Source organism: Solanum dulcamara, chromosome 6 (genome assembly GCF_947179165.1).
Source record: "Solanum dulcamara chromosome 6, daSolDulc1.2, whole genome shotgun sequence".
Classification (NCBI taxonomy): domain Eukaryota; kingdom Viridiplantae; phylum Streptophyta; class Magnoliopsida; order Solanales; family Solanaceae; genus Solanum; species Solanum dulcamara.
The window spans coordinates 43,517,561-43,533,146 of NC_077242.1; the positions used below are offsets into that span (position 1 = coordinate 43,517,561).

Below are 15,586 nucleotides of genomic sequence, written 5' to 3' on the forward strand. Positions count from 1 at the left end.
GCTGGAACCTTTTCCCTTCGTCATAATCCTCGAATCAATTTCATCTTAATATATCATAACCAATGTGAATAAGCAATGTTCATGTAATTCCCAATAATGGAATGATATTAACAACAAGTCATAACTTATGTCACAACAATCTATTTACGTATCCACATTTAGTCAAAGGCTTAATCATATCGAACACATCATTATAACTCATCAAATTTATCATTTATTACCCCATTTCTTCGTTATCAAGTTCAATCACATAATCAAATAGTCCAAAACCGCTTCCCATCACTCCCCAATACATAAGACATGCATACATGATCCTACAAGCTCAAACAAAGGTTTAAAAATTCACTATATACAATTCCAATAAGAACATAAGTCTAATGACACCCAAATCATAATTTTTAAAAATCGGACCGAGACCGACCAGGAAATCCTATTTCAAAAATGAATAGAAAATTCAAATTTTTTTACATGAAAATGACCCTTGAAGTATTTGGAAACTAATGTTGAAAACCAATTCGAATTTGGAGTTGAAATCAGTCCTCAAACACCATTTTAAGAAAATTACAAGTTCTTGGTGAAAAACCCCCAAATTGAAGTTCTAAAATCCTGAATTCGAAGTAAAAATCAAATTATAATTACTAAGTATTGAGAGATTGAAGTCAAATTCACGTACCCACACCAATATTCTCGAACAACCCCTTCAAAATTGCCTCTACCTTGCTTCTAGGGTTCCAAAATGGTGGAAATGGGATAAATTTTGACTTTTGGAAAATTTCACGTATGCCCAATCATTACACTTCGTGATTGCGACACCCCTCCTCTCGATCGCGAAGAGGAAAAATGGTCAACTCATTAATTGACCATCGCGATCGCAGCGAAGGGCACACGATTATGATGATTGATGGATCTAATACTTCGCAATCACGATTAGGCCTACGAAATCACGAAGAACAAAGGTTTCAAGCACCAGACAACAGTTAAAACACAACAACTCATTAATATCAAGTCACAGAATAGACCCTCGAAATTTGCTCAGAATCCCAAGTACACAAACCTTTTATGCTACCATACTAATTTTGACATTCCAGACTCAATGGAACCATCGGAATTCAAATTGAGATCTCTTTGTCCCAAAATTTGGAAACTCGCAACTAAACTAACTAAGACTTCCAAAATACCAAAAAGAGCTCAGGACCTCCAAAAATTCAACCAATGTCATTCCTAGACCTAAAATCATCCCCTTAATTCAACGAAGTCATCATAATTCAATTCAAGCATCGAAACTCCAAAATTGACCAAAGTCAAACTTTGACCTAAAATTCCTCAAATTTCCAACTCAAGACATCAAATCTTCGTTACAACTCCAAATCTGATTCTGTAAACTCTCCTAGACCAAATTCCACATTTTGGAGCTACTGGAATAGATGGAATTCCGTTTCAAGACTCATAGCTTTGGTTAGTCCCAAATACCACTTTTGAACAATTTAAGCTTTTGAAAATTCAAAACCTCCCAAGACTCAACATTTTCATAAAAATTCCCAAAATCAACACTCGATATCAATCAGAAACAACTCGGGGCAACTATAGGGAGGGGTAAAACGATTATTTTACAAAAATTTCCAAAAATGACCTTCAGGGTCATTAGAATTATATTGTTCTAGGGATGGAGTAGATAATTTACTTTATCATGAAATAAAATTGTATTTTCTTACAAGATACTAAAATTTCCATTTTGATGATTTTAAGAAAAAGGTGAAAGCATTTTTGAATATTATAAAATCTATTAGAGGGGGATATTTATCAACTAAATACCATATTTGTGAAAGAAGACCACAATTTTAGGTTGAGAAGTTTAAAGGAATGGCGTTTGAAACATCTTCGTAGTTATAGCCGGTAGGAATCTTTTTTTTAAAAGTAAGATTATTTTCATAAATGTTCTACAAACTTATTATTTTACTTGGGCAAATTGTCAAACGCATGTTTCTCCCTCTCCGACAACCTAAAATACGTTTCTCCTCAACTAATACGTTTTAAAAAAAATATCAACGTTATTTTGTTGGATTCACATTAATATTCTAGGATTTATAGCTTTCTTATCAGGAATTTTTAAGATTTTATTGATCCATTGTATATGCAAAGAAACTTCATAAACATGTTTTGTTGAATTAGGTAGTAACAATGTGATGAAGCCGTTAGAAAATTATTTGAAATCCTAACACTTAGACACACTTTTAAAAAGATTGATCAAATACGAATTAATTCTCAAAAGTGTTTGCTTTAAAAAAGTGAGGTATTTGGCTAAGTTTTTGGAAAAAAATAAGTGTTTTGGGGAGTAGTTGAAGTTGGTTTAGAAGTAAAAAAAGTAGATTTCCTCTACAATTTTTTTTTTACACTTTCTAAAATAAATCTATTTTAGAAGTTTGACCAAACAGTCTTTTAGAAACACTTAAAATTATTTTGGTTAAACACTAATTGTTAATACCATTTAAATAGATATGTATAACATTTATTTTAAAGTCAATTGCTATTTTTGTAAATAATTATATTTTTATCATATATAATTTTATTAATTGACGTGAAAAAAACTTACACTAAACTAGTTATATATTTAGATTGGAAACATAATCATGATTTTAATAGAAAATACAAACGTATTAATTATAATTCATATAGAGGTAGGAAGTGGACATGACTTTAAAACTCAATGATAAACCAAGACATTTTTTTCCCGGAACAATAGGAGGACATAGAATTGAAAGTACATTCAATTATTTTTTCTATTGTTACTGTCTAATAGAATTATTTTTAAAGTCACAAATATTAGAAAATAATTAAAACAGATTTTTAAAGACAAAATAGGTTGATTTGTATCTTGTACAAATGGATAGCAATAGAAAAATGACGTATTTATAAACTTGATGATATGGTATAAAAATATGTAGTTACACATCCTGCTTACAAGATTTTATACATATCAGCTAGAAATAGTTACGTCATTATGCTTTTCTGCTTTTTAGCAAAAATAGGGGTTAAGTTGACACTCTAGTTAGCGTTTCTAAATAAAACAAGTTAAACAAAATTGCCTATGATGTTCCTTTTGGGGATAATTTCTTAGACATTTCCTCACGTATAATTTAATTACACCAATATTTGTTGTGGTTTATAGTATTACTGTTATCTCCTTTTTTTTATTATTTTTTTGTAACAATTCCTTTAACTTAAATATTATTAATATAAAAAATATGTTTGTACTAAATTGCCCATCGAGTGACCAACCTAAATCCTCTGTTCTTGATCCCTAATTACTAGGGAGCCTTTATCAGCCGAGACCGATCCAATAAAGCATTACCTATGAGACTCCCGATTTACATGTATTATGTTTTTTCATGACACCAAGTTCCTTCAGAACCTTGTTCGCCATAGACATAGAGTTAAAAACTTCTACTGAATTTCTTGAACTCACCTGTTTGTTAACATTGGAACATTAGAACATGTTATTTTTATCCGTGAAAATTGCATATATGAGATTATTTATGTCATTTATCAGATTGGAGTTGGAAATATGAAAAGGTTGACAATCATATGTATCATATAAAAAATTAATTGCTTCTCAAGATTTTTTAAAAAATTTGGCTTTTGGCTGCAATCGTCCAATACATCATATGATCCTACGGTTTTAGATGGGTTAAAAACAGAGGTTTCTAGGTTAGTAGAAAAGGGCAAACTAGTCCAAATAAAATATTTTATATTAATAATAATTAATTTAAAAGAACCATTACCAAAAAAATTAAATAAGAAATCCATCTATTTTACCCGTGGTACCTCACTCAACCGCTGCAATTACACTTGAGTTTTTTTAAGAAGAAGAAAAGTAGAAAACTTAATAAATTCGTAGTTTAAAAATAAAAGGAACCCCCTCTATTTATAGTCAATAAAGAGTAGTATGAATGTGTGCTTATTGTGTCTTATTAGAAAAGTCACAACCCATCAATGTGAAAAAGGTGTTTGCTTTTAATATAATATAAATAAATAAATATAGAAGATATACTAAAATGAGTATTATTAGTCGGAGATATTATAGTATTTAAGCATTCAAGTTATAGAGTGTTTTTTATGAAGGTTATTATAGCAATTTAAGATTTAAATTACGGAGTTCATACTTTTAAAATAAATAGATATAAATAGGTAGATAGATATAGATGTAAGGAAGGGTAATTCAAAAAAGAAAGAAGAGTCTAATGCACATGAATCCAGATTTTCAACCGGTCTCCCCCACCCCACACCCCTTATAACATAAATCAAATATTGTCCAAATGAGGAGTTAAATAATTATTGTAAACAAAATAAAATATCCGGAAGGGAATATGAGAGGCAAAACAAGACAAGGAAGTAGAGTTTATTTCTTGGAATGATATAGAAGGGAGACAAGAAGATGAGAATAATTAAGAGAGAAAATAAAATAAAATAATGATTTTGGAGAAGAGGAATAAAAAGGGTGTGCCATAGAAAAGACAGGGAGCCTCCGACAAAGATTTTAGCAGTACGGACCAGACATCCCCATTCACTTACCTACACCATAATATACTCTCCAATTCTCACTCTCCCCCATAAATTTAATTCATTTCCAAGTCACACTCTTTCTGGATTTAAGGATTGTTTTGTTTGTTTCCTACATTAAAATTAGTTCCCTAGAGAATGTATTATATTCCATATCAAACAGAATGTTAAAACATGTTATTTTTATTATTCCACTTGCTTTGTACCTAATGACCTAATGTTGTTCCCTAAATTATGCAGATTATTAGTCATAAAAAGACTACAATGCCCATTTCCTAGCTCATCAATGAGCCATAATCAAGGCCAATGCTGACTTTGTTGCTATAAGAATGACAGGTAATTAGGGGAAAGTAACTTTTTCTTTTGTTAAAAATATATATGTACATGCATCTTGGTATTTGTGATCATTCATTCCCTTGTCTTGGCCAAGGTTTGGCATCTCAAAAATCTGGATTTTGACTACTTGAAAATTTGTGTTATTCTGGTTTCTTGGCCTCTTCATTGTTTTTTGACAACGGTTACAGCAAGCTGACAAAACAGCATGGCCAAGGTAATTTGGTGAGATGGAGCACATGCAATTTGAGATTAATTGTTTTATGCAAAGCATGACTCTTTGGCTAAAAACATTCCTTAACTATGAGACAAATTTAAGGTACATCCATGTGTTATAAAAGTGAACAAAAAACATTCCTTATTTATATCAAAAATTACAATATTCATCCTTCTGTTAGGTTCTTGGCAAAAACTAACGGCTATGACCTTTTTTCTTCCTCCCTCCTCCCACTCTATTCCTTGTACCTTTCCTCTTCAAGCTTGCAATCGGCGTGTGATGATTTTTATGCAGCAGTGATCAGTACAATAATCCGACGAGTGAATATGGGCTAAAATCCGTCTGGATTAAATAGCGAAGGTCAACAGACAACGAAAATGGAAACAGATCGGATGAAGAAAAACAATAGAGAATTTAGCGGAAGTAAAGGTTTCAGTGAAAATTCGTAGTATAAGAAACTTCATTTCTGTATAATCTTTCAACCTAACACTTTATGATATGAATGTTTCAACAATTGCATAAAAGAGATGATTTACTTGATCAATATACAATTTTTTTTCTTTTTAAATAAGTTTTCCATTGTATTTATTACTGTCAATTCTTTTATTTCAATGCTTCAATTGTAGCTTTGATTGTTTTGTTCATATCTATTAAGACTTATTCCTTGATATATTTTTTTCTTTTTTGGTTTAAGTGTGCATTTGGCAAATTGGATTTGAATCAATTGATTGGTAGATAACAAAACTAAGCAAGTTGTACGTAATATTTTATGTTATTTATTCAACTTTGAATTTTATCTTTTCTAGAATTCAAGTTGTCAGGCCAAACTGCTGACTTTTAGACCATAGCCGTTAGTTTTTGCCAAGAAACTAACAGAAAGATTAATATTGCAATTTTTGACATAGGTAAAGAATGTTTTTTGTTCACTTTTATAACACAAGAATGTACCTTAAGTTTGTTCCATAGTTAAGATATGTTTTTAGCCAAAAACTCATTTTTACTTATAACACGGAAGGATTTGGTTATAGTAATTACTGCCCCTAACGTCATGATTAGGTGTCTATTAAATGATACTTCCTCATATTACTCATTCTCCCATTCTAAAAAATTGAATTTCTTACAAATTATTGACGTTTAGAAAAACAAAATATCATTTAATATGTACTCACTCATACAAATTTATGTGGTACACACTTTTTTTATATTTAAAATAGTTTAGCTAGCATTTTCATTTTAATTTCTATTCTCTTTATTTTAATTTATTTATCTTATTCTTCTTAATAGTTTGTTTCAAAAAGAATATTTATTTCGATTTTTTGATAACTATTTAATTTCAACTTTTCACGTGCTATATTTAAAACCATATAATAAGAGACATTTTGGTACTGTTCTGATATCTTTAGATTATGATTCAAAAGCATTCTTTCCTTTCTTATAATTCATGTCAACTCAAAACCACACAAACAAATTGAAGCGAAGAAAATATTAATTAACTGATTTATTGTCAAACAAATGTTTAATATTTGTTTTAGACCACAAATTTTAAAAAGTACATTCTAAAAAATTAAATTTTATTTCAAATCAAATTGTGCCACATAAATTGAAATGAAGATCGAGTATTAGTCTTTTCAAAACTATTTTTAATGTTTTAATTATATAAGTATTAATCAAATTATTCAAGTTCATGTAAAAAAATAGTTTACACAAGTACTCCTATAATTAAGGATATCTTTAATGTTTTAATTATATATTTTAACTTGGACTCTAAAGCTAGCTCTTATTCCTCCTTCTTATTCCTTAGAAATATTGGATCTCCTCCTTAATTCTTTTTACATAACATAACTGTTTTTGATTTGATAAATTGATCCCCCTTTGACGAGTGACTAACCCAATTATAGAGCTAAATGTACTCCATCACTTTAATAGACATATAATTAATTTGGACAGAGGAGTAATAATCACATCCCAGAAATTAGTTACACTTTAGGTAGTATTTTTTTTTTTTATATTATACGCTGATGCAGTAATATATGGCGAGAGAGGTCTTTAAGGATTCTTTCGGTGGGGTGGGACCTCCGGAAGTTAGTTGTTACATTCAATTATGATAAATAATTTCTTTTATCCATTTATGTCAAGAAGCGTAAGATTATTTTGGAGAAATTTTCCTTATGACGTTTTCCTAATAATTAAAAGAATGTTATGGTACATGGTGAAAAGAAAATAAATTAGACATACAAAAGGTTTAGATGAATGGAAGATTTTGTGACATTGATATTTTATTTAAAAAAATTCATGAACCTTAATTTCTTTTGAGACCAACTTGACCAAGTATGGAAAAGACAGTACTGATCAGTTTTTTTTTTCCTAAAATAATATTATTACATTAAGAGTGCACGGAAATGGAAAATGGAAAATGGAAAATGGGGGAGTGAATTACAAGACGGGAAATTAAATACCCACCAACAACTGAGTACTAATCTGTTGATTCTTCGCTAATACTTCATGAAAGGTAATTTCCCATGAATATCAATTGGATCCTCTTAGTTATGTACTTATTCAAGACATTTTGATCACAATAAAATGCAAGGAAACTTAAATAAAAGAAATTGGATTATTTTTAGAAGGAAACACCAATTATAATTTATCAAATCAAAATCCAGATGCAGTTAGCATTTTAGGAGAAATAAATATGAATAACATACTGAAACTATGAGATTCTACTAGCTATATATGATAATATTTTGGTAGTATACGTTATGTAGTACTGCTGCTACTATAGAAAATGTGAGACTCAGTGGGTTACTACATCTACATAAAGTTTTCGTTTACTTACAATTTACAAATCACTTAGAAGTCAATATAATAAATAATGACTGAAGAAAGAATAGAATATATGAATAATGTTCTGTAATTTCTTTATCATTTCAGTTACTTAATCACGAGAAAATAGCAAATATATGTATTAGTAGAGCAAACGAGGAGATGCTGAATAGATTAAATAGTTAGAATAATTTTAAAAAGTTACTTATCTAGCTCATATGTAATGCTATGTTCTTTATAGTTTGTTAAAAAAAACAGATACATTTATTAAAAAATTCATGAATTTTATATCTTTATGATTTATTTTAGATTATATGTTTAAGTGTTGTTTTCTTCTTAAATTTCATATTTAACTAGATACTGTAAGATCACGGGACCTCTCGATCTAATTACTATAGTCTATAGCCCCAAAACATCACATACATTGAGATTTAGGAAGCATGTTATTCAACCCGTTTGAATTGTTAATCCAACTGGGTAAAAGAAGATTCCCAGAATTTAACCTCCTCCATATATATAATTGTAAAGACTTCTAGCCTATTTGGCTAAATATAGGGAAACAAAAAATGCTTATTTATTTCTTTCTTAAAAAAGTTTTTTTTTTTTTAAAAGTAAGTTGATGCGTGTGGCCAATTTTTTGGGAAAAAATAATTGTTTGGAAGTAGCAGTAGAAATTGTTTTTCTTGATGATAAAAAAAAAAGTTTTTCCCTCTAGAATCACTTTTGGAACATTATCCAAAAACAAATTAGTTCTCTAATATTGGACAAACTATTTTTTGAATTAATTATTCAAACACAAATTGTTATTCTTCAAAGTTATTTTTTCGAAAAGCACTTATGATAAAAACACATTTCAAAATAAGCAGATGTTGAAAGCCTATTTATATATAATGACATTGAATACTTTTTTACATTATAAATATAATTTAAATATCTTAGTAACAAGTTTTATTTTCATTATTTTTCATGTTATGTTTATTACTTTATTATAACAATTACATATAATCATGCGTATATTATGAAACTCATAATTGTATGTTAAGTGTAGGAGTTGAAGAAGCAAACGTTGTAAAAAGGTTGACATTATGGTGCACTAGCATCCATAATAGTAGAACTCAAAGCTTTTTTCTAACTTGATGAGAATTGCAATCACCTTTTGATAAAGCAAAAGCAAGAGAAAAGTAAAGAAGGAAAGGGAAAAAACATAAAGGAGGAGGAAAAAAATAAATAAAGGTAAGGTAATAGGATTAATAAAGAAAAAGGAGGGATAGAAAGACAAAGGTTCTCAAAACCCCATGATTCAAAATTCTCTTTCTCTTTCTTTTTCTTTTTCTCTCTCTCCTCCTCCAAGTATAGCTAGTGTGTTCCTTTTCTTTCCTCTACTTAATCAAGAGTAGTAAAGAACTCTCAAAGTTTCTCCAAAACAAAAAAAAACCAAGACTTGAGGAAAAGTAGTATTGGAAAGAAGAAGATATATATCGAGTAAATAAGAAAGAGAAATTTAGTTAGTTGTAAGAGTTTTAATTAGGAGAGAAAATGAATAGAGTTCATGTTATGGAGAAATCACCAGTACAACAAATAATTGGTGGAAGCCCTAACTGGTGGAACATGATGAATAATATGAGGCCTCCCATATCATCATCTCAGCAATCTGTTGCTACTTCTCATCATGTTTTGCCTCCTAATAATCTTTTTCCTCATTTCTCTTCATCTACTGCAGCTACTTCATGGAATGACAACCAAGATCAGCTACCTGAATCATGGAGCCAATTACTTCTGTAAATCTCCTTCTCTCAAAGGATTTGATTTTAGTTTCATGCAGCAACATTTTTTGAACCTCATCTTCATTTTCATTCCACTAGAGATTAATTACTATGCAAGCAAATTGAAGACTTCGCTTGTTTGAAACTGATTTTGATTCTTTGTTAAGTAAAAGTACTCTTGCTTTTAATTAGTACGTACGTTGTCTTTGATCTTTTGTCTTATTATGTTTATGAATAGAGGTGGCTTGGTAGGAGAAGAAGACAAGTCAGTACATATGCAGGTGAAGAAATTGGAGAACAATTGGGATGAACAGACGTTCCTTAACCAGCCTCATTCTGTTATAGACGTTAATCAAAAAGATGTTGCAAATAGCTACACATATGAACATGGAAATAATGTGGACTTCCATCAGCAGACTGCTAAACCAACTTGGTCAGTTCAGATGATACCAGTCTCCTCTCCCAAGTCTTGTGTTACAACTTTGAGCTGCAACATGCTCGATTTTTCTAAGAAAAACTCAGATGCAAGGCACCCACCTCCAGATCATTCATCTGAGGTATGAAAGAGACAGCCCCGAAAAAACATACATTAAATAATGGAAAATCCCCTTTCTATACCATAATTAACTGCAATACTTATAGGTTCTTCGTTAATCTTAAGCTATAATTTTGATCTTTTTTTCCAACTCATAAAATGCAATAATTGGTTTTTTTTTCTTACCTTCGGGAGATATAATAGGATTTTAGTTTGGGGTGATTGGAGATTAGGAATGACGAATTGTTTTCTTGTGTACGTTTGCCTTTTTAATTGCAAAGTGCAACAGCAGAGTAGCTACAAGTGGGACACCTAATAAGAAGGCTAGGGTTCAACCATCTTCAACTCAGTCCACTTTCAAGGTAAATAATACTCAAGTATAATCAGACTATTCCTTCAGGCAAATTTCCCCTTTCTTTGTCACCTGTTAGCTAATCCATCTCTTTCTCATTTTTGTCATAACGCACTTGTCTTTCTTGATTGTCTTGACCTTCAAAAATGGTGATCCTTTTTCCCCATACAATTATCTCACAAAAGACACATAAACATGTCATTTATGTAAATTTTTGTGGTTTGTAAACAGGTGAGAAAGGAAAAATTGGGGGACAGAATAACAGCCCTTCACCAACTTGTTTCCCCATTTGGGAAGGTAAGCTTTAGCCAATTAATTAACACGACTAATTACCTTTTAAGTGTGGAATTATCACACAATAATATGTAATTTCAGCTTTAAAAGGAATCCCATAGAAAAAACTTCTTTATACTCCTATAAAGCTGTCTTCATCTTTCTCCATATATACTTTAGGGTTTTCACTTTGCAGTTTCTTTACACATTAAAGACAGTACATCAAAAAAAAATTTAAAACTTAAGGGTGTTTTAATATGGAGGAATTTTCTTATTTTGATTTATTTTTTTAAAGAAAACAAGTTCCCTCTGACGATCCCACCTCTTGTCCCACTTCCCACCACATCCACCTCCATATTATACATAGAATATTTTTGATAATAATACTTTTTATTTATCTATAAAACATTAAAAAAAAGTAGTATAAAACGCACTTATTTTTCAGAAAAACATTTCTAATTTCATGAAAAAGAAAACACTCTATATATCTTCTCATTTAATTAGTATATATTTTTGCAGACTGACACAGCTTCTGTCCTGTTAGAAGCTATTGGGTACGTCAGATTCCTCCAGAGCCAAATTGAGGTGACGTTTCTTCTCTCTTTCATTTTCCCAAACTACCATGAAACACATTAGTGGAATATAAGGTTATTTTTAAGTCTTGAGAGCTTCTTTTAGTTTGTAAAAAATATAATTCCAATTCCCTTTACTTCAACACCCTCGAAAATTGCAGGCCCTTAGCTTGCCGTACCTAGGAAGTGGATCAGGAAATATGAGGCAGCAACAATCTGTAAGATTCTCAACTTCCCCATTTTTTTAACTTACCAAAGCTCAGAATTGAACCTGCCTTTTCCTTAGCTTTCTACTCCGTCGACCGCACTGTATGGGGTCCACGTGTCAGCTTATAATTGTATGTAAATTTGACTAACCGTTGATGTCCTAAGCTTTACTTTTTCTCCTAAACTAACATTTGAACTACATTATTTCTAGCTGGGTGTACTATATATGTACACATTCTTTCAAGAAGGAAAAAAAACGTACACATGTGACATATATAATAAAAATATTTTCTAATAAATTGTTAATTACCGCAAGTTATTGTATTTTTTAAAGTATATAATTTCTAAATATGTAGTAATGTGATTTAGATTGACTTGACACATAATTTAATAATTTTTTGAAATTTGTGTTCATAAGTTATAAATTTAAATCATTTAATTAAAGGCAACATGCACATTTTATAATTAAATTGTCACTAAATAGAAAAAAGTATTATTCCTTTAAATTGTCACTAAATAGAAAAACGTGTCATTCCATTTGAAATGATCAAAAAAAAGTGAGTCATATAAATTAAAATAAAAAAAATAAGTTTTACTTTAAAAAATTGAATACTCTATACACAAATTCAAATCACATAGTTTAATTATTATTGATTTTCAAAACACAGTTTAATTATTTGGATGAAGGCGGTGTCAGATAACATTCCTTGCGTAGTAGAAGATGTCTCCGTCGGTAATCCGATAGGTGGGGCAGGGGTGGGCGGACCACTGTTATGCATATGATATCTGTGGTCTAGAGAGCTGTGACATATATATGAGGCATACGACATGTGAAATTGCATTAATATGTCATAGCATTTATTGATTAATGATTATTATGTACTGTATTATTCGCTTTACAGGTTCATGAGAGGAATAGTTTATTTCCTGAAGACCCTGGTCAGGTATTCTTTAGTGGATTCCTTTAATTGAGCAACGTTTAGGAAATGCCTATTTATTGTCCCTTTAATTTATATCACGAAACCGTGTTTGCAACTTTAACAATCTTAGAACATATTTGGATAGATTTATTTTAAATAACTTATAAGTTGAAAAATTATTTATAAGTTAAAAAAAAATGTAGGTGGAGGCTAACTTATTTTTTTTGACTTATAAGCACTTTTCAACTTATAAACTGCTTAAAATAAGTCTTTTCAAACAAACATAATGATTTATTGAGGCTTATTTTAAGCACAAAATGACTTTAAGTTGACCAATCAAACATTCAAAAAATGTGAAAACAGCTTGTAAGTAACTTATAAGCCAATTCAAACGGCCTTAGTCTCAGTGGCAGTTAAAATCTGCTGTTTCCTTCAAAAATTATGAGAAAATAAATATTGTGTTAACTATTTTCCATTTAATGTGGATTATTGCAGCTATCCAATGACAACTGCCTGAAAAGGAAGGCAAACAGTGAGAAGGTAGTTGTTTTATGTGTTTGAATTGTTTATTCTTACAGACCAATAATAATTGTACTATATTGTTTCAATATAGAGATTATTCGTTTTTTCAATTTTTTGTAAAGGACAGTCTCTAATTCTTCTCTTTGAATGATCTAAAGGAGTATCAAGAAGAACCCAAAAAGGATCTGAGGAGTAGAGGGTTATGTCTAGTTCCACTATCATGTACACTGCAAGTTGGGAGTGACAATGGAGCAGATTACTGGGCTCCGGCATTCGGAGGAGGTTTCCGGTGAATGGAAGAAATAAAAATTTGGCACATTTAAGAAGATACAAAAACCAAGTCGCACCAAATTAAGTGCTAGCTATAACATCATGATCGCTCAATCTGCTAAAAGTCTAAGGTTGATTGCTTATGATGCTATACATTTTCTGCTGAATTAATGCAACGATGTGATGTAATATTATATAGTCAAGCTTTCAATTTGGCCTTAGAACTCATTAACTATGGTCTAGTTTTTCCTCTTTCATCGTCAAGTATTCGTACAATGATCATTTCATGACTTCATGTATATGTCATTCCTCTACGATAAGCATTCATTTTTATGCTGCTATTAAGCTGCATATTTTCTCCTACTCCCTCTCATCATTTGGTGAAATTAATATTTAATTCGCCGTCGTCTACTAATGAGGTATGGAAAGAATTAAATAGGAAGGTGAGTAGTGATGGATATATGATTTTTACTGAGAGAGTTCGGTAATGGCTGAGATCTTAACTTGAAACTTTCTAATAAATTTTGAACCTTTAAACTGCTGATTCAACGTCTATCCTTGTGTTCAAGGGATTCACAATCAATACATGAGGTATCGTGAACTTATCTTTTTTTTTTTTATATATGAGTCATCACTTAGATTGTGAGCCTTGATATAGGAATTAGGCTTCTACTGTTAGACCCTCAGTTTGATGGTTCGAGTAGCTCGGGCATGTCTAGGGATTTACATGATGAACCTAGTCAAGGCCCAATGCATTCAGTCAAGATTAAGTTTAATTGACAAGACTTTGGCAATGCCGTAGCTACGACATGCAAGGCAAGACGTGGCTAAGACATGACAAGGGCTAGGCAAGCTAAGGCAAGGAAAGACTATGATCGTGCAAGATCGTGGCTAAATAAGTCCGTGGGCTATGTGCTGGACGAAGGGGCTAAGGTTGAGGAGACTAGACCATAATGGCAAGTTGTGCGAGGCAGGACCTGGGCACAGTGCAGGCACGTGGGCAGGCGCGAGTTTGGGTTGCCAAAGACTGATTTTGGCGCAGAATTGAAGGTTGCCCCCGCATGTGCCTCACACATGCGTGGGCAGTTGGATAGTTTATAGCTGTTTGGCCTTTGTCAGCATTGTAGATAGACTTGTTTAATTCGAATTTTGAATTGGCCTATCAGTTGGGGATGTCAACTGACTTTGCAGGCACATGACTGGGTGTTGTGGCCTATTTATTTGCTCAAGCAGACCGGTCACAGGCAGAGAGTCATTGGGCCAAATTTTTGTAATGCTGATTTTATGTGCTTCTTTGTGGCACGAGTTTAATACAAAGTTGGGACTTGTTCCTGTACATGCTTATGTGTTTCTAAATTCGTAGGCATTGTGTAAGTGTTATACCCCATACTTTTATACTTCGGAACATTTTCTTAAGCTTCTTAAAAGTTGCCACGTGATCCAAATTATCTATAACGTTATCAAATGACTCTAAAGAAGGAAGGATGTGATGCCCCATAATAGTGAAGGTTGAAAATAAAGTTATAAGGATTTGAAAGGAGTTGGAGGCCAAATAACAAGTCATGGAACTCGACTTACTTGCGTAAGCCACCAACTTGGATGTCCTACGTAATTAAGCTACTTGAGTACACGTCGAGCTTAAGTAGTAAAAAATATATAGGCTCTTAAAGTGAGACGAGATTACGAACCCACAAAAAAGAAGCAAGTAGGTGACAAGTAGATGATGCACCTACTTGGACCAAGTAGGTGACCCGCCTACTTGGACCAAGTAGGTGACCCACCTACTTGGGGTGGACCCCACACTTCCACATGGCAGCCAAGGATTGGGTGCATAGCTTGAGGTGGCGCCCTAGGGGCTGGACACGTGTCACCCCTAGGGGCTGCCATTTTTCACCTCCAAAAGTGGGATATATATGCTGAAATTATGACTGAGGAAGTCATTTTTCAACTCTTACACTTAAGGAAAATTGGAGAAAACCTAAGAAAAAAGAGAGAGTAGCTACGACAGCCCTAGGATTAAGGTAAGCCCTCCGATTTTTCTCCATGAATCAATTATCTAAGGTGTTCTTCGGTTAAATAATGGTGTTTCATAACATAAATTAAGGTTTGGGGCAGCACGGAGAATTAACGGGAAGTTCATCAACTTTCGGCAAGTTTCGGAGGCCCGTTTGTTAAGGTATGGTGTGATTCTCTTTTCCCATATTTTAGTAAGGGTTTGGACATGTTATGAATATATAAATATGGA

General features: G+C 31.8%; 1 protein-coding gene across 1 annotated transcript; it reads left to right on the top strand.

Moving 5' to 3' along the window:
- Window positions 1-9,191: 9,191 nt before the first annotated feature.
- On the top strand, window positions 9,192-13,704 carry LOC129891096 (transcription factor bHLH68-like). The gene is made up of 9 exons (XM_055966351.1): window positions 9,192-9,705; window positions 9,929-10,247; window positions 10,507-10,587; window positions 10,809-10,874; window positions 11,370-11,435; window positions 11,584-11,640; window positions 12,532-12,573; window positions 13,045-13,089; window positions 13,230-13,704. The coding sequence occupies exons 1-9, from the start codon at window positions 9,464-9,466 to the stop codon at window positions 13,362-13,364; spliced, it is 1,053 nt and encodes a 350-aa protein (XP_055822326.1). The 5' UTR covers window positions 9,192-9,463; the 3' UTR covers window positions 13,365-13,704.
- Window positions 13,705-15,586: the final 1,882 nt, after the last annotated feature.

What these genes read in the sequence shown, in the direction of transcription:
- LOC129891096 (XM_055966351.1), top strand. Translation starts at nt 9,464, where the DNA reads ATGAATAGAGTTCATGTTATGGAGAAATCACCAGTACAACAAATAATT. An exon ending in CTCCAGATCATTCATCTGAG is followed by an intron (nt 10,248 to 10,506) that starts GTATGAAAGAGA and finishes TTAATTGCAAAG; the next exon opens with TGCAACAGCAGAGTAGCTAC. An exon ending in TTCCTGAAGACCCTGGTCAG is followed by an intron (nt 12,574 to 13,044) that starts GTATTCTTTAGT and finishes GGATTATTGCAG; the next exon opens with CTATCCAATGACAACTGCCT.